Consider the following 18,059-nt stretch of genomic DNA (forward strand, 5'->3'; position numbering starts at 1 on the left):
CATTATTCTGTATAATCCTGTATTGACTCTTGCAGTCTTAAATGGCAGCAATTAATTTTTTCCTTCAATTTCAAATTATTTAATTATTTTAATATGTACTTACAATATGATTTTTAAAAACATTTTAAATTCTATGTGTATGAGTGTTTTGCCAGCCTGCCTGATGCCTAGGGAGGTCAGAAGAGGGCATCAGATCCCCAGGAACTGGAGTTACAGTGGTTGTGAGCTGCCTTGTGGTTAGGTGCTGGGAACTTGAACCTGCAAGAACAACTGCTCTCCCAACTCTGTGTGTGTGTGGTGTATATTGCTGCATGTGGTGGCTCACACCGTTAGTCCCAGCACTCAGGAGACAGAGGTAGGAGGATCTCTGTGAGTTCGAGGCCAGCCTGGTCTACAAAACAAGTTCCAGGACAGCCAGGGCTACACAGTGAAACCCTGTCTTGAAAAACCAAAGCCAACCAAAAAAAAAAAAAAGTATATATACATTATAGAACGGTGAGATGGATTTACTATATGAGATACACATCCCAATTGCCTTGTTTTTATGTAAGAACACGTAGAATTTCTCAGTGTTTAAGAGTCATTTACACTCGTTTAGTTGTGCATGTGTGTGTGGTGTGCGCACACGTGGGTAGGAGGGCAGGTTACAGAAGTCGGTTCATCCCTTGCACCATGTGGGTCTAGGCCTCAAGCTCTGTTCAGGCTTCTCGGCAAGCTTCTTCACCCGCTGAGCCCTCCTGCCAGCCATTTCTTGGCTATTTTTAAATAGATAAAATATTATGTATTACAGTCATCAGGTGGATGATAGAGTTCTTAAATGAGCAGTGTAATTTATATTATTACTTTTTAAAAAAGAACATTGAAAGAGAAAGGCATTTTAATCCAAAGTCCCTACTTGCCTTAAGGCAGGGTTCCTCACATCTGCTTCTAAGCACCTATTATTGCTTTCCGTGGGTTGTTATCTAAGTTGTATTTTTAAAATTGCACAGTATTTAGCATAATATATATTACCATTTAGCGCTAAGTTTGAAAATCCTTTCCAGGCATTTTAAAGGGCTGGGTCCTGGACAAGACAAGAGCCAGGGGTTTCTTTTTCTTTCCTGCCTTTCCTAGAAGTTTGGCAGAGAAACCTAAGGCCTGGGCATTCCTTGCCTTGAAGGTTGTAGCTGGTAAAGCCCCGTGACCTTGACTGAGAGGAGCCCAGGCACAGGCCAAAGCGCAGGTGGGAATCAGGCAGAGGTGATGGCACCGGGGGAGCCCCCCACCCCACCTTTAGACTCAAAGGCAACAGACATGCTCGGCCACTCTGGGGAGAGTGGACTGATGTGCCAATTTCGTGACTTTTCTTTATTTCTTTAGAACTTCAGGTCAGCAAGGTTGCCTGCTGGCAAGCAAGGTTAATCTCTTTTTAGTCATTCAATCCCACAGCTTGAGTAGCTGCTGGTGGTTGAATGAGTGCCTGACTGGGCTTGCAGTTGGGGTCATCCAGCCCTCTCTAAGTCTAGGCTGGGAAGAAAACCCAAGAATATCAGAATGTCTGCTCATTGGGAGACACCACTCGTTTGGAGAGGTACACACCATTTCTAGTCCCTTGGGATACCATACATACAGTCAGAGAAGAGAAAACCCAGAACTTACAGGGCACTGTCGTGCATTCCTTAGGTGAAATATCAGCCACTGTTTCCCTACTGCTTACTTTGCCAACTTGTGCTGTCTTTTATACCCAGGAGACTCCTCACTCCACACTTCCCGTTTTCACTAGAGGTTACAAACCATTGGCTTTGGTCTAAGAACAGATTCTACCTGTTCTCACCCTTCTGTTGCCCAACAGTGTCTGGACATGTCCACAACTAACTGGCTAAGGGAGAGTGCTAGCCGACCTCTGACCAGCCGGCTCTTCCATCTTCTCACCCTATTCCCTTTCTCCCTCATTTTTGTTTGTGTGTTTTTTCAAGACAGGGTTTCTCTGTATAGCTGTCCTGGAACTCACTCTGTAGACCAGCCTGGCCTCGAACTCACAGAGATCCACTTTCCTCTGCTGGGATTAAAGGCATCTGCCACCACTGTTAGATTTCTGCTTAAATTATAAGAAAAAAAGGCACAAGATGAGACATGAGAACAATAGTTTATTATATCACTGGGGAGCGAGTGAGAGAGAACTAGAAAAGAGCAGGACAGAGAGTAAGAGAGGAGAGAGAGAGAGAGTTAATGGCTGACCCCCATGGTGGATCGCCAGAGAGAGAAGGTAACAGAGACAGGTAGGAGCTTTAAAGGGAAAGCTGAGCATGCGCACTGAAGCTTCACACATGCGCAGTGTCCTCACACAGGTCAGGGGTAATGTGTAACAGGTGATGAGGCCATGACGGGCACATCACCATGCAAGCCCCGCCTGTTGTCAGGGGGCGGGGTCTGTCTCTTAAAGAGGTCGAGCAGGTCGGCATTAAAGCCTGAACCTTTCAGCCTTTCAACCACCTCCTGGCTTCCTCCCTCCGTCCCTCCCTCCGTCCCTCCCTCCCTCCCTCCTCCTCCCTCCCTCCCTCATCTTATCTTATCTTATCTTATGTATTTTGGTGTTTTGCTTGCATGTTTGTTAGCATTTTGCCGGGTGGCTGAGGAGGTCAAAAGAGGGCAGCAGATCACCTAGATCTGGAGTTTTAACCCATCACAAGCCACCATGTGGTGCAGGGAACTGAACTAGAGTCCTCTGCAAGAGCAGCTCTTACCCACCACGCCATCTTTCCAGCTCCCTTTTTTCTTTTTAAACTTAAATTCTACTGGGTTATTTCTAGTACATATAATATTCATTAGAGAAATTTCTCATTACTGAAAATGAGAAACTGGAGAAAGTCAATCATTGTATAAGATACTGACTCAGTATATATGTGTATGTGTATATATATATGTGTGTGTGTGTGTGTGTGTGTGTGTTTATTTGAAACAGTGCCTCACTGTATGGCCCTAGCTAGCCTAGAACACACTGTCTATACCAGGCTGGCATTGAACTCACAGATACTTGCCTGCTGCTGTCTGTCCCCTGAGTGTTGGGATTGAAGGTGTACACCATACTGCAAGGTTTGTCCATTTTTTGAGTGTATACATTTCTTCATTTTTGTACGCCTGATTACTTCTTTAAAAAAATATTGTAGTATAGGGTATATAACATGAACCTGGCCGCCCTTTTTACTCTTAAGTGCCCTCTTTAAAGTGGAACTGATTCCTTTCAAGGGTGAGCCTTTCTTCTCATGTTTCCTCAGCTTTTCTTTCTACCCTAGGGGTGAAAAGACTGAAGCCTTCACAGCTGATTTGGTGTCCTCCCATGTCCGTATCCATGGTGTCCATATTCAACCAACAACTATAGATCAAATGTGTGTTTTTATGTTACATGTATGTTGCATGTGTGTGCAACCTTTCTTGTCCCCATTCCGTAAATGTTAAAGTAACATTAACGTGGTGTTGACATTGTATTAACAATACTATGTAATTTAGAGGTGATGTGAAGCTTACAGGACAATGTGCTTTGGTTGTGTGTGCAGGCAGACACTGCACTGTTTAGGAGAGATCTCATGGGCTTTGGCACCTGCAGGGTCCTGGAACCAGTCACCACCCTGTGTTGAGGAAGCCATCATAGAGATGCTTTCTTAGCTGCCAGGCCTGAGAGTGCCCAGAGGGTAGTGGCAGGTCACAGCTGATGTAAATATTTTTTGTGAAAATTCTACAAATTGCTCATTGACTCGCTGAGCAGTCTCTTGTCCTTTTCTTTTTCCCTTTTCAAACATGCTCTCATGTAGTCCAGGCTAGCCTAGAATTTGAAACTCCTGCCCCTCTTGTCCCCATCTTCTAAGTGCTAGAATTATAGGCGTATACCAGCACGCCCAGATCAAATGTTTCATGTTTTGTTTTGTGGATCTGGACGTTGAGCCCAGGCCCTGAAACATACTATGAAGCACTCTTCCCAAATGAACCTTCCTTTTCTTTATGAAGGTTTTTAAGTACATGTAGGAAACAAAAAACAAAAACAAAACAAACAGTTGAGTGATCTCTGGCACAGAATATCATAATGACTTTGTCACACCTTTCCTAAAAGCATTTGTAATTTTATGAAGTGTGTGTGTGTGTGTGTGTGTGTGTGTGTGTGTGTGTGTGTATGTATGTATGTTTGCACAAACAGGTGTGCACCATGGGATGTATGGAGGTTAAGAGCAGCTTTTAGGAGTCAGTTCTCTCTGCCACCTCATGAGATCCAGGACTGAACTCAAGCCATAAGGCCTGTGCACAAGCACCTCTGCCGACTGAGCTGTCTTGCCAAACCTCATTTGTAATTTTGTGTGTGTGTGTGTGTGTGTGTGTGTGTGTGTGTGTGTGTGTGTTTCAAGACAGGGTTTCTCTGTCTAGATTTGGAGGCTGTCCTAGAGCTCGCTCTGTAGACCAGGCTGGCCCCGATCTCACAGAGATCCGCCTGCCTCTGCCTTCCGAGTGCTGGAATTAAAGGTGTGTGCCACCATGGCTTCTCATTAATAGTTGTTAATGAAGCCAAAGGAGAGAATTTAATATAGATCATATACACTGAACTAGAGATTCCGGTTGTTTCGGTCAGAAATGAGGCAAGGATGCTTTCTGGGGTGGTGTGTAACTTGCTGCTTTTCGGTCCTACCCTGCTCATGTGTTGTCCCCTTCTGTTCCAGGTGCTCCCCTGCCCAGTTCAGGCAATGAGCAGCACTCCTCGGCCTCCATCTTTGAGCATGTCGACAGGATTTCCCGAACCTCAGAAGCCAGCCGGAGGGTCCCCAGTAAAATCCAGCTCATTGCCATGCAACCCATCCCAGCACCCCCTGTGCAGCACCCTGTCCTGGCTGACCGAGTGGCAGAAACCAACAAGATCAACAAGGAGGTATTTGATGTTAATGAAAGAGAATTAATAAGAAAGCTCACGTCCTGATTCGGTCAGTGCTAGAGCAATGAGTTCAGTGGAAGGCCCAGTGTCAGATAGTTGCTCGAAGCAGGCACCGCTGCAGTGTGCCTAATTCAGAACACCGGGTGTGGTGACTTAGGCCTGTAATCCCAGCACCCTGGAGGCTGAGACAGAGGAGTCACTCCAGGACTACATAGCTCAGGCTACACTGTCTCAGAATCAGAAAACACACACACACACAGACACACACACAGACACACACACACACACACACACACACACACACACACACACACACCCTATATTTTATTTTTTAATGTTTTATTTATCCTATGAAAATTTGGCAGATGCATACAACGTATCCACCGCCCAACTCTCCCCAGACCCGCTAACCTAGCTCCCTCCCTACTTGATGTCATCATCTCATCCTCATCTTTATTAATAACAGCCCCACCCATTGGGCGTGGGCAACCTGGCAGTGCCTCCGCCTCCTGTGCCTCCTGTGTTAGTGCCTCGGCCTTTGGGCTGTTTTTAACCTCCAGCATTAGTCAGGGTCAGTGATGGACTCTGACAAGATTAGCTGTAGGGGGTTAAAGTAGCAACCCTGAGAAGGCTGCCTCTGGGAGGCCGTGCTCTCTGCCTCAGCTGCCCCTGGCTTTGAACACTGGGATTAGCCTTCCCTAAACTATTGATCATCAGGGAGTGGATGGCTGGCCCTCTGTCACGGGTGTAGGCAGTGTCCATTCTCTGTCATCTCCTGGGTTCTCCCCCCCACCCCCATCAAGCCTACCTAGCCAGGGAGCCCGGGAGAGGAAGCCATCTCTAAAAGGTTTTTTTTCGGAGGGCATGTCCTAGAACCCTGAGCAGACAGACAGCCTGAGTGATTGTTTGTGCTGCCCGTAGATCCAGTCGGCCCTGCGCCACAAGTCGGAGATCGAGCATCACCGAAACAAGATTCGCCTGCGCGCCAAACGCCGAGGCCACTACGAGTTCCCAGTGGTGGATGACCTGTCTTCCGGTGACACCAAGGAGCGGCACCGAGTGTACCGCAGGGCACAGATGCAGATTGACAAGATCCTGGACCCCGCGGCCAGTGTGCCCTCTGTGTTCATAGAGCCCAGGAAGAGGTGGGCTGGGGCCCCAGGGTGGTCAGGCAGACGGGGCATCGGGCAGGATGGAGACTGGCCATATCCAAGTGGCAGGCCGTCTGTGACAGTGAATTGAAGAGGTTTCTGCAGCGGTGTTGTAGGCCTGCAGGAAGCGGAAGAGCTGGCTTCTGGGGAGGGAAGAATCTAATCTCCACACCCCAGCGCCAGCCCAGATGAGCTTCCTCTGCCTGATAAAACCATGCGCCTACCTTCTCTTCCTACAGCCAGCTTCTGCCCTACCCCACTTAGCTCTTCCCATCCCCCTACTTACTTACTCTTCACCTCTTTCGTCACCTAGATAGTCACAAGGGAACGTGGCAGGTCTCCATGTTTGTTTTCTCACAGTAGCCTACAGTCTTTGGCTTGGGGCTCAGTAAACAGCTCAGTGGTTAAGAGCTGTAGCTGCTCTTCCAGAGGACCTGGGTTTGATTCTCCAGCACCTCCATGGTGGCTCTCAACCTTTCTAACTCCAGCCCCAGGGGAGCCAGTGCTCTTTTCTGGCACCTACTCTCCAAGACATAAATAAAACATTGAGCTTGTCTTTCTATGCCCGGACCTGTACCCTGGGGCAGGTGGGTCTTCCTCTGTTTCGGTTCTGCCTGTGGCCAGCCTCACAGGGCTGTCAGTGGCTGGCCCTCTGATCTTGCCCCCAGATTTGTCTGCAGCCATTTCTGGCCCTCAGCCTGCTGGGCTGCCACTTCTAGGCGCTCTCCTGTCCCTCCTCAGCCTCAGATCTGCTCCCCCATTCAGGTCTCCTGTGGAGTATTAATAGCTCTCAGCTGGACCTGCCGCTTTTGGACCCGCTCTGTCACTAAGTGATGTCCTGAGTACAGATTGCTCTGCTGTCTCTGTTAGTTCGGGCTGGTCCATAGGGCCCAGACTGTGGCTGTCACTTTGTCAGAGTCTCTGGAGCTTTTCCTACACTGGCCAGCCCATCATAGGCATTCAGAAAACATTTGGTGTTAAGTTGACAAGTGAGCGGCTAACAGGTTTATTTCCTGTGAAGATAATTTCTGTTTTTCCCTATCAGCTCACGGATAAAACGTTCTCCTAAGCCACGCAGGAAACACCAGGTCAACGGCTGTCCTGCTGATGCTGAGAAGGACAGACTCATCACTACAGACAGTGATGGCACATACAAGCGGCCCCCGGGTGTGCACAACTCTGCCTATATTGGATGCCCGGTGCGTAATCCCAAGCCCTAGGGAACCAGGGTGGGAGCTCTGAGGAGAGTGCCTTAATGGGAGAGGAGAGTGCATGGTGCTGTGTGCTGCCCTGTGCACAGTGAAGGCCAGGGCCAGCAGGCCGTGGGGCACACAGGGTGGACGAGTCCTATCAAGCCTCAGAACTGCCGGGTGACACCTCTGAGAGTCTGTCCCAGACTTTCCTGTCTGTGTTAACCCACCTCTGCTTTCATAATGGGAGCTGCTTGAGGTTAATTGGAAGAACAAGAATTGTCCAGGTTTTCTCTCTCTGCTCTGATGCTTGTCTGGTTTTTTTTTTTTTGGGGGGGGGGATATTTCCTGTTTTGTGTGTGCACCCACACACTCTCATAGAGTGAATCACTCAGTTGAGTCTCCTTTATCCAAAATGCTGGGGCCACACTGCTTCAGGTACTGGATATGTTGGAATATACATGCAGACTTTACCAGTTGAGCATCCCAATAGGAAAGTCTACGACTTGAAATGTTCAAAATCCCCAGCTAAGCATCATGTCAGGGCTCAGAAAGTTTCTGGTTTGAGATTAGGGATGTCACCCTTATACATACATACATATACATACATACATACATAAATACATACATACATACATGCGTGCATGTATAATTTTCATGAGAAAAAAAAGAGCTCAGTGGAAATGGACACAGTGTGGCTTGAAGTGATGAAGGCAGACATTGATATATTATGACATACATGCACAGGAACCATAGAAGAAGAAACCTAGCTTCTTAAGGGATCATTAGCAAGAGACACAAAGATGCCCTGGGAAAAAGGGGGAGAATCCAAAGGACAGAGCAGATGGGGCATAAAGGACTCAGCCCTACTGAGCTGAGCAAACTTAGAGAGCCAGCTTTGTTTGTGTGACCCTAGAGAAGGTATTGTATTAAACACAATCGCATTGTAGCTCTTATTTGAAGTTTCCATTTTTTTTTTGCCTAAATGACATGTAACTAATATGAAATGTTCAAAACATGTATAAGAATGTGCCAAGCACTGTACTGACCTGGGGCTGTAGTCTTAATTCCATCAAGATCGCCTGGAAGAAACAAGTCTTCTTTGCAGGCTTAATGGGCTCTGAAGCCTGACTGTGACCTTTGTAACCCACTCAGCTCTTGAGGGCTCTTCAGAGCTAGAGCTGCTAATTGTAGTTGCCACTGTAGAGCAAAGGAGTCAAGTAGTTCCTCTTCGTCTCTCTGAATGTAGTGCTCCCTGACCAGGGAGGGACCACCTCCCACCCACCCACCCCCCACAGACACACACACAAACTCATGCACAACACACACACACACACACACACACACACACACACACACACACACACACACACACACACACAAACACATGCACACACAGACACACAAACACATAAATTCCTCACACAGACAAACATACATAGACACACACAAACACATAAACTAACACACAGACATACACACACAAGCTTTTCCTGCAACAGATGGGTGTTCCTGTCCTGCTTGGGTGTTGGGAAGCATGTGTCCAAAAACTGGTGGCGTTTGGCTCAGTCTAGAGAAACTGTCCTCATAGGCCTTCCTTATCTACAGTTACTGGTGCTTTTGTGGGACTAGTCATAGAAGAAGAAACAGCATTCCTTTCCCCACTACCTTTCCTGCCCAGCTAGGGCTCCTCCTCCCAAGGGAGCCTTCGGGAGATCCTTGTTTTCCAGCCCCCTTGAGATCTGTCCTCCTGTTGAATTTTGTGTAGGGAGTGTTTTTCCTTCATTATTTTTTCTTGATGACCAAATGTCAGTCTTTCCTCGTGGTGTCCTGGACCCTCCTTTTGGGTTTAACTTAATTTGGGGGAGCAAAATCTTGCTATGTTGCCCAAACTAGCTTCAGAATCCTAGTTCAAGCAATCTTCTGAGTGCCAGGACTACAGGCAGATGCCACTGTGCCTAGCTTGGACCTTCCTTTGTTTTCTCCATTTTCCTCTTTCAAGGGAAGTGCAGGGTTCCTCCAAGAGTTGATGGGAAGAGCCTTCCTGGAACCTCCTTGGACTTTGTTACCAGGGCTGCCTTTCCAAGGATTCCCTCTCAGAAAGTCCTCCCCAGATGTACTTAGCTTTTGACTGTGCCTGAAATGAGATATGTTTCAAAAATAATGCCTTTCTCAGAATTCACCTTTTCCTAGCTAGATTTTTACCTTCAAGGGCATATGTGTACTACATAGTTTTTCTCTGAAAGTAAATTCTCCTTGAGGGCTGTGCTTGGATCCTCAACCCCTTCTGGCCACTCTCCACTCTAGTTTGGGCCTGGAAGACTTCTGTCCTTGGGCCACATCCAGCCTGCTGCTGTTTGGGTCAACATTGGCCTTTTTGTAAGGTGACCACGCCCTTGCTTGCATGCTGTCTTTGGCCGCTTTTTGAGTTGCATTGTGACAGACTTTTATGACTTGCAGAACCTAAAATATTTATTGTCTGGCTCTTGACTAAAAGTTTTTGTTGGCTCTGGGCCTGCTGGTACCCATCCATAGTCCCAGCTGTGGCCAGGCGGTTGCTTGAGCCCAGGATTTTGGGGTTAGAGAGATCCTATCTCATTAAAACAACAACAGCAACAAAACACTACAAGTTTGTTGACTGCCTAATGTCATTTAGTGTCCAAACCAGATGCTCTTGGAAGAGAAAGAAGTGTTATGATTAAACCAGGGCAGCTCGCACAAACCTAAACCAGGATGTGAGGCTGCTCTCTTAAGAGCCCACTAAAGGTTGCTAAGTAGCCACCACAAGGCATGAACCACGATGTCTAGAAGAGCTAGCTCCATGTGTAGGACTGAGGAGTGACAGGGGCAGGAATCTGTCCTAAACAGCCAGCCTTTGGGCAGGATACGGGCCATTGCTGTTTTGAGATCAGAGCCATTGTATTTATCCCAAAGCAGGCAGGAGGGGGTCACTAGGAGGCCCAGAAAACCCACAGTTCCTCCCTTCTGAAGAATGCATAAGGATTAATAATTGCCAGGGGGCAGATTTTCTTGATGGCATAGTTGCCTGTCACTTGCTCATGCCCCTAAAGAAGACTCACTTCTCCTGTAAGCCGCCCTTACAGTGAAACACGTGAGTAGAATTGGGGGTTGGTGCCCTATCTGGGGTGAGTTGATGTTTGTTCACGACTGAGCGAAACAGAACGGCATCAGCAGACTGGAATTCAAGAGCTCAAGAGCGTAGAATTTAAGTTCCAGCCCAAGCAAGCACCTTAGCAAGTCTTACCTTCGTGTCAGCTTCTGACAGGAGACTCGGAGACAGAAGAGGCAGCGGGGAGACAGAGGAGTGGGAAGTTCTGACTTCACGGCTCTCCTTTTGGGTTTCGGGTAGGATTCCTGTGCCAGGGGGAACCCGAAGGAGCTACCCTTCCCATGCTCAGAACCTGTCTGTCCTGCTCCAAACGTTAAACTGTCTCTGTGTCCTGTAAAGTATTACCACAGAGAATGAGATGGGAAAGGTCCAGAGTGCTAGGGCACTGGAGGTTTAGGTGAGCACCTCCCACTGGGGTCTGAGTGCTTTGTGTAGCATGCTCAGGCACACACACACACACACACACACACACACACACACACACACACACACGCGCGCGCGCGCGCGCGCGCACAATGTAAAATCAAATAAATCTTGAGCTGGACCTGGTGGCATATGCCTTTAATTCAAGCACTACAGAGATAAAGGCAGGTGGATCTCTGTGCTCAAGGCCAGCTTGGTCTGCATAGGAAGTTCCAGGCCATGTTGTAAGACCCTTTCTCAATAAATAAAATGAAAAATAACAAAGTTTTTGTTTTTATAAAGTCCCCTGGTTTTTCTGATTCTTGCTTCTTAAACTGTGGGTATAGGACTTTGAACTTTTCTCAGTGACTCAGATAACTCCATTTTAGATACATAATTTCTGAATATTTATTACTATTTACTTTGACAAGCAGTTTTTAAACAGTTATTTTAATTGTTTATACACAGACATAGTGTTTTCTGACAGTAGTCTTCTCCTTTTGGTTTTTACATCCATGGAAAGTTGGCTGGATTTGTGTAGTGTGTGCACTTTGAAGTGTGAATTGTGGCTACTTAGGCTCTCAGGGGCGATGCCTACCTCCAGGCTCTGAAATCCATTTCACACGGTGGAGTTCTACAGAAAGGAAGCTGAATATTCCCGCTTTGGTTTTTCTCCTATTGAAGTCCTTGTCTCCCACAAAATGTGATACGTATTATGTAGATGAGTTTTGGTTCTTATGACAAACGCTTTCCCACACACAGAACCACTGTTAAATTCCACTTTGCGCCAGAATTTTGTTTCATGCTCTGCCACCAGCTCCCATGGAAGCATGTGTGTCGTTCTCCTCTTTGCCTCTCACGCAGTCTGACCCTGACCTCCCGGCCGATGTGCAGACTCCGTCCTCTGCTGAGCTGAGCAGGTATCCGGGCTTGCCCTTCTCGGCCTCTCAGTACATCCCACCGCAGCCGTCTATCGAGGAGGCCCGCCAGACCATGCACTCCCTCCTGGATGACGCCTTCGCCCTCGTGGCTCCTAGCAGCCAGCCTGCCAATGCCCTGGGAACAGGTCCTGGGGTGCCGGCCAGCCTGCCTGTGAATAGTACCCCTTCCAGGGAAGAAAGGCGAGCCACACAGTGGGGGTCTTTCTACAGTCCAGCTCAGACGGCCAACAACCCTTGCAGCAGCGTAAGTACTGGTCTCCTAGAATTCTCTTCTGGGCACGGTGCTTGAGTTTTGTGACCTAACCGTGCCACTTGAAGGCTCCCTGTAAAACTTTGGCTGCATTTGATTAGATTTAAAGCTGCTTGGCAGGTCTTAGTTTTTATCTTCTACTACAATTAATTCTTAGTGTTGGAAGCATCCTTTCGTGCAGGAGGGAAGCAGGTGGTGGTGCAGGAACCATCTTCCCAGCTTCCTTATAGGGTCACAAGGAGGAGATATGTTGTCAGGGTGTATTCTTGTTGATTCTGTAAAGGGATCAGTCTGTTCTTGGACCACCTGGTCCTGGAGATGTTCCCAAGGCTGGGAAGGCGGAGGCACTAGTCCAAGCCCAGACAAAGACGACTATTTGCAAATGTCAGCTTTCCATCTTGTGTTATCATTTATACTTATTATATTTTGTTTGTTTTTAAAATTCTTCTTTGTATGTGAGTGTGGGTGTGTATGTGTGGGTGGGGGATGGGGTTGGTGCTGCTTCCCATGTGATGTGTGTGGCTGCACATGCCTGTGGGGACTAGAGGCCAGTCTCAGGTGCTGTTCCTCACGAGCTGTCCATTTTGTTGAGGTGGGTGGGTCTTTCTCTCACACTGATCAGTTCATCGAGGCTGGCTGGCCAGTAAGCCAAAGGGAGCTCCCTTCTGTCTGCACCCCCCCAGCACTGGGAGTACAGGTGCACGCTATCATGTATCTGGATTATGATGTGGGTTTTGGGGATCCAACTCAGGGTCCTCCAATCCAGACAGCAAGTGATGTACTGACTGAGCCCCCCCCCCAATTCTCTTTAAGAGAACATACAAGTTAAACATAAGGAAATGACACACACTGCTTTCCACCAGTTTCAGATGAAATGATTGCACTAAAAGCTTTGTGACCTATTAACCCCACAGAGAAGTTAATATGTTAAATGTAAATTCATTGGGTGGTGAGTATTTATACTGGGTTTTTCTCATTTTTCTTTTAAACCTGTGCTAAGATAATCCTGGGGGTGTCTTGGCTATCTCTCAATGTGTGTGTGTGTGTGTGTGTGTGTGTGTGTGTGTGTGTGTGTGTGTGTGCCTGTCTGTCTGTCTGTCTGTCTGTCTGTCTGTCTATGGATAGAATTTTTATCTCTGAGGTTGGTGTGATTCTTTTCCACATTGATTATTTCCTTTGCTGCAAGAGATGCAGAGTTAGTCGGTGTGGGCAGCGGCTGTCACATCCCATGTAGTCATTACTGTCTTTACTATTAAACATAGCTTTCCAACGATAAACATTCAACTACTTCAAAACACATGAGACGAGGGACGCGTACCTAGATCATCGGTTAGGTGTGGTGACGCACGCCTTTAACTCAGCAGAGGCAGGCAGTGTAAGTTTAAGCTAGCTTGGTCTACATAGTGAGTTCTTCCAGGACAGCCAGGGCTGCACAGTGAGACCCTGTCTGAGATGAAGGAAGAGAGGAAAGGAGGATAAACACAAACGCTGGGGTAGTGTGAGGAGAGAGCACCGCTTGGCCTTGATGGGAATGGGAACTGAAGTGGCCACCTCGGTGGTTCCTCAGCCCTGAAGTGTCACACTGTTCACGTGGCTGCCGAGTGGAACCAGCCACATGCCTGCCAGCAGGTGACCAGATGAAGAGTGAAATCACGACGCCTGTGGGGAAATGGATGAACCGGAAGTCATTATGTTAAGCAAATAAGCCAGCCTCAGAAAGATAAATAGTATGTTTTCTCCCGTATGTAGAATCTAGACTTATGTTTTACGTATATGCAGAGCATGAACATAGAAGAGAGTCCACGAGGGGCAGACAGGAAGAGGTCCCAAGGAGAAGGGAGGAGGCTGTTTGAGGGAAGAAAGGGGTGGGAGGGGACAGAAAAGAACAAGATGCAAATACACACATGCGTGAAAATGCCACCGTGAAATCCACCACTTCTTTCTTTCCTTTTCTTTTTAATGTTTATTTTTCAAGACACGGTTTCTCTGTGTAACCCTGGCGGTCCTGGAACTTGCTCTGTAGACCAGGCTGGCCTTGAACTCAGAGATCCGTCTGCCTCTGCCTCCCAAATGCTGGGGTTAAAGGTGTGCGCCACCAACGCCCAGGTTAAGATCCACTGCTTTCTATGCTAACAAAGATTTTAACCCAATAAACTATGGGACTGTTGCCCAATGAAAAGAAGAAACACAATCAGTTTGTCAGTTGCTCTTATTTTATTGCCAGGGATTATGCACCAGTCTCTCGTGTGCCAGGCTCGTGCTCTGCCTTTGGGCTACATCCCTAGCCCAGATTGGTTGTGGATCTGACAGTGGTGGGCGTTAAATGCAGGCCCCGTAACATCCTCTGTAACACTGTGTCCACAGCCAGGCAGTCGTCTCCTACTAGTTAGATGAACCAGTCTTTCATTTGCTACATTTTTACCCAGAAGAAATGAAAGCATTTCTTTTCCATCTAAAAGCCTTTGTATCACAGAGCTTCAGTCACCCAGTTTTAGATTTTAGAGTTCTGCAGTTTGGTTCCAGTAACACACAGAATAATCCCAATACTTGACAACTGGGATGACGGGAAATGAAAAGGCTTAGACACAGTTAAGAAAGCAATCACTAGTGTGACAGGCCCAGCTCACAGGATGGAGACAGCCTGGCAATTATATGTGGTGGCCCACAACCATCTGTAACTCCAGTTTTAGGGGACCCAGTGCCTTCTCTGGCCCTGCTGATGCTGTACACATGTGGTGCACAGATGTACATACAGGCAAAACACCCTTACACATAAAGTAAAAAATAAAGTTATAAAGAGGTCAATCAGTTGAAAAACTTGAATCATTGTTTGCTCGTGGAGGACCCCAGTAGCATGCTGAATTTTAATAAAAAAAACAGTTCTTGCTTGGCATTATGGTACTTGCCTTTAATCCCAGTGCTCGCATGGTTGAGGCAGATGGATTTCTGTGAGTTTGAGGCTAGTCTAGTCTGTATAGTGAGTTCTTGTAGCACGAATTCTAATTGGTCTTAATAATAAAAACCTGGAGTCAGATATCAGGGTAAATGGTCAAAGGTCAGAGAAGTAAAGGAGCCACAAAAGAGACCTCCTCAGACTAATTGCCTCTCAGACTGCATCCTCAGACTGACTGCCTCTCAGACTGCCTCGCAGATTGTTTTCTCTCGGAAACCTCAGACTGCATCTGAGTTCCTGTCTCTTCCCACCTTTCTCCAACCAGCCATATTACTCCTGTGTCCACCTCCCTAGTGCTGGAATTAAAAGTACTGGTATCAAAAATGCTGGGATCATCTTCTCCTTTAGACAGATTCAATCTTTCGTAGCCCAGGGTGGCCTTGAACTCAGAGATCTGTCTGCCTCTGTCTCCTGATTAAAGGGGTGTGCCACCACTGCCTGGCCTCTATGGCTAACTAGAGGCTTAGCTCTGGATCTTCAGGCAAGCTTTATGGGTTAGATTACAAACAGAATATCATGACAAATCACAAGACTGCCAGGACTGTGTAAAGAGACCCTATCTCTTAACAAAACAAAAACCAACAACAGACAAAATGAAAACATTGTTGCTAGGTGTGGCAGTGCATCCCTTTAAATCCCAGCATTGAGGAAGCAAAGGCAGGCAGATCTCAAGTTTAGGACTAGCCTGTTCTACATAGTGAAGTCCAGGCTAGCTAAGGCAACATAGTGAAAAACTCCTCAATAACAATGTAACAATAATAATATTCCTGAAAGTTGACCTAAGTTTGTAAACTTGATAGTGTCATTTTATGAGTATTAAATGCCAATTTTTGTGTTCTTTTCAATTTCCCTTAGAGATATGAAGACTATGGAATGACCCCCCCATCAGGCCTGTTACCGAGGTAAGGTTTCTGGAAGAAATCCCATCATGGCTTTCTCACAAAGGCTGTTGCTTTGTTTTCTTTTTTTCAACTTTACAGGCTCATATTTGAATAGTTACCAAACTCTGTGTTGTGTATTTTCTTGATCTAATCAGAAGAGGTAAACTGTTGGAATTTGGGAGATTTCTCAGTGGTAAAATGCTTATCAAACAAGTGTTAGGACTTGGGCAGGCAAGAGGGCTGGCTCAGTGGATAAAGTTGTGTGCCACCAAGCCTGATGACCTGAGTTCAGTCACTGGAATTCAGGTAGAAGGAAGAGAACTGACGCCAGCAAGCTGCCATCTGATCTATATGTGACATAGCACATACTCACACATAGCTACACACACACACACACACACACACACACACACACACACACACACATACACACACACACACACCGAACATCTGTGTGAGGGCAGATTCTCCTGAAGTAACACATGCCAGATGACGATATGAAAACACATGGGAAACTCTGCTGTTTGGGGAATTTTGTTTTTTTAATTTCTTTTTTTTTTTAAATGGAGAGTGCTGGATATCTACAATTTTGTTAAAATGACTGTAGAACCTGGAAAAGCTATTGCTGGCTATTGATGCACAACATTCTGCTCCTGCTGGTCTTTTATAGAAACAAAAATATGTATGTGCGTCTGTGTAACTTGGATTTTTGAAAACTTTAACTGCGATGTCGATTGGGGGGGGGGGAAGTATCCCCAGTTTATCATGTTTACTTGACATCATACAAAAATCAACATTCATGTTGATTAAACTTAATTTTTTTTCATTTTTACAGGAATGATACACTGTATTAAATATGTAAGGTCTTATCGATGTGGGTTTGGGTACAGAAACTAATAAAGTATTCTCTAGAAAATAAAACAGTTGGGTGAGAATTTCAGCGTACTCTGCCAAAGGCATTTGAGTCAAATCTCAGAACCCTCCACTACCTGGGAGTGGTTGGGGAACAATCGTTAGTTCCTGGGGATTGTTGGGCTAGCATGTAATAGGTTGTATTTTTACTAGATTCTCAAAGTAAGTGTTCTCAAATGCTCTTAATTTAACTTACCATAAAGGTAATATTTGTGGATAGAAAACACATAAAAGCTCTTAGGAACCCTCAATAATTTTTTTTTTTTAAGTTTAAAGGGGTTCAGATCTTAAAAAGTTTTAAAACACGTCTTAAACTGGTTTTCAGTCTTGATGGACAAATGAGGTTGTCTATGGAGCTTTTCTTTTGAAAACAAAAACCCAAAAGCAAACATCAAACAACTCATGTCTGGGTTGCATATTTCTGGGGTGCAGCATGGGAAGCCAGACTGAAAAGCGAGGCTCCAGTCATCTGCCTCCCCTCTCCCCTCCCCTTCCTTCCCCTTTCTTCCTCTCTCCTTTCTTCTCTTTCAGACTTAGTTCTGAGGTAGGGCCCAGAACAAACAGGAAGGTTGTAGCCTTTAGGGAGCAAGAGAATGTCTTAAATTCCAGGAGAGATAGATAGATAATTAGGTGGGGCCGCCTTAATCCCTGTAGGGGGCGCTAGCCTAAGGACGTTCTAGAGCCCGCTAAGGGGCTTTGACGCTTGCTGTGCTCTCCCAGCAGACCCAGCTTTGGCCCAGGATTGCTGCCGGCTTCAGAGCTGGTCCCCTCTGAGCCCTCACAGCCACAGTCGTCAGCTGAAGCTTCGTTTGCTGCCCGAGGGATCTACTCTGAGGAGATGCCATCCGTGGTTAGGCCTCGGCCTGTTGGGGGCACCACAGGTGAGTTCGGCGATTGAGCTTGTATTTTCACATAGTCGGACCGTGCCAAGCCAGTGTAGCTGGCCCAATACCTTCCATCTGTCCCTCAGAATGCTGGGATTGCAGATGTGTGCTGCCCTGCCTGGTTCTTTAGATTCTGGGAATCCAGCTAAGGCGGTCGGGCCTCCATGCCAAGGGCGTTGACCTGCTGAGCAATCTCCCGAACCCTACAAATAAACTTTATAATTACTTCCTCTGATTGGCTCTCCAGAGGTGTAAGTGGTACAGCTGGGAGACCCTTTAGGGTTTCAGTGCGGGGACACTGCTCTTTGGTGGGCAAGCAGAGGCTACCACAGCTGTGCTGGGGTTCACTGTGGTAGCTGTTGGTGTTTACCCAGGCTTCAGACTTTTACTCCCCTGGATCACTGTCTCCTTCCATAGCTTTCCGTCTCGTGAATAGACAGTGCTGAGAGCTGTTTGTGAATGAGTCCTGTTTCC

The 18,059-nt window shown here is 46.7% G+C and overlaps 1 protein-coding gene across 3 annotated transcripts in view; it reads left to right on the forward strand.

Moving 5' to 3' along the window:
• Nucleotides 1-18,059, forward strand: part of Kiaa1549 (KIAA1549 ortholog) — a 104,038-nt gene that overhangs the window by 74,620 nt on the left and 11,359 nt on the right. For 2 of the 3 annotated variants that reach the window (XM_027391470.2, XM_027391472.2), the window contains exons 13-18: nucleotides 4,683-4,888; nucleotides 5,813-6,036; nucleotides 7,088-7,241; nucleotides 11,629-11,949; nucleotides 15,764-15,810; nucleotides 17,422-17,582. In XM_027391470.2, coding sequence (XP_027247271.1) covers nucleotides 4,683-4,888; nucleotides 5,813-6,036; nucleotides 7,088-7,241; nucleotides 11,629-11,949; nucleotides 15,764-15,810; nucleotides 17,422-17,582 — 1,113 coding nt within the window. The remainder of the gene's footprint in view (nucleotides 1-4,682; nucleotides 4,889-5,812; nucleotides 6,037-7,087; nucleotides 7,242-11,628; nucleotides 11,950-15,763; nucleotides 15,811-17,421; nucleotides 17,583-18,059) is intronic. The other variant, XM_027391471.2, reaches the window with a different exon arrangement.

The sequence above is a fragment of the Cricetulus griseus genome (assembly GCF_003668045.3).
Source record: "Cricetulus griseus strain 17A/GY chromosome 1 unlocalized genomic scaffold, alternate assembly CriGri-PICRH-1.0 chr1_0, whole genome shotgun sequence".
NCBI classification, from domain to species: Eukaryota; Metazoa; Chordata; class Mammalia; order Rodentia; family Cricetidae; genus Cricetulus; species Cricetulus griseus.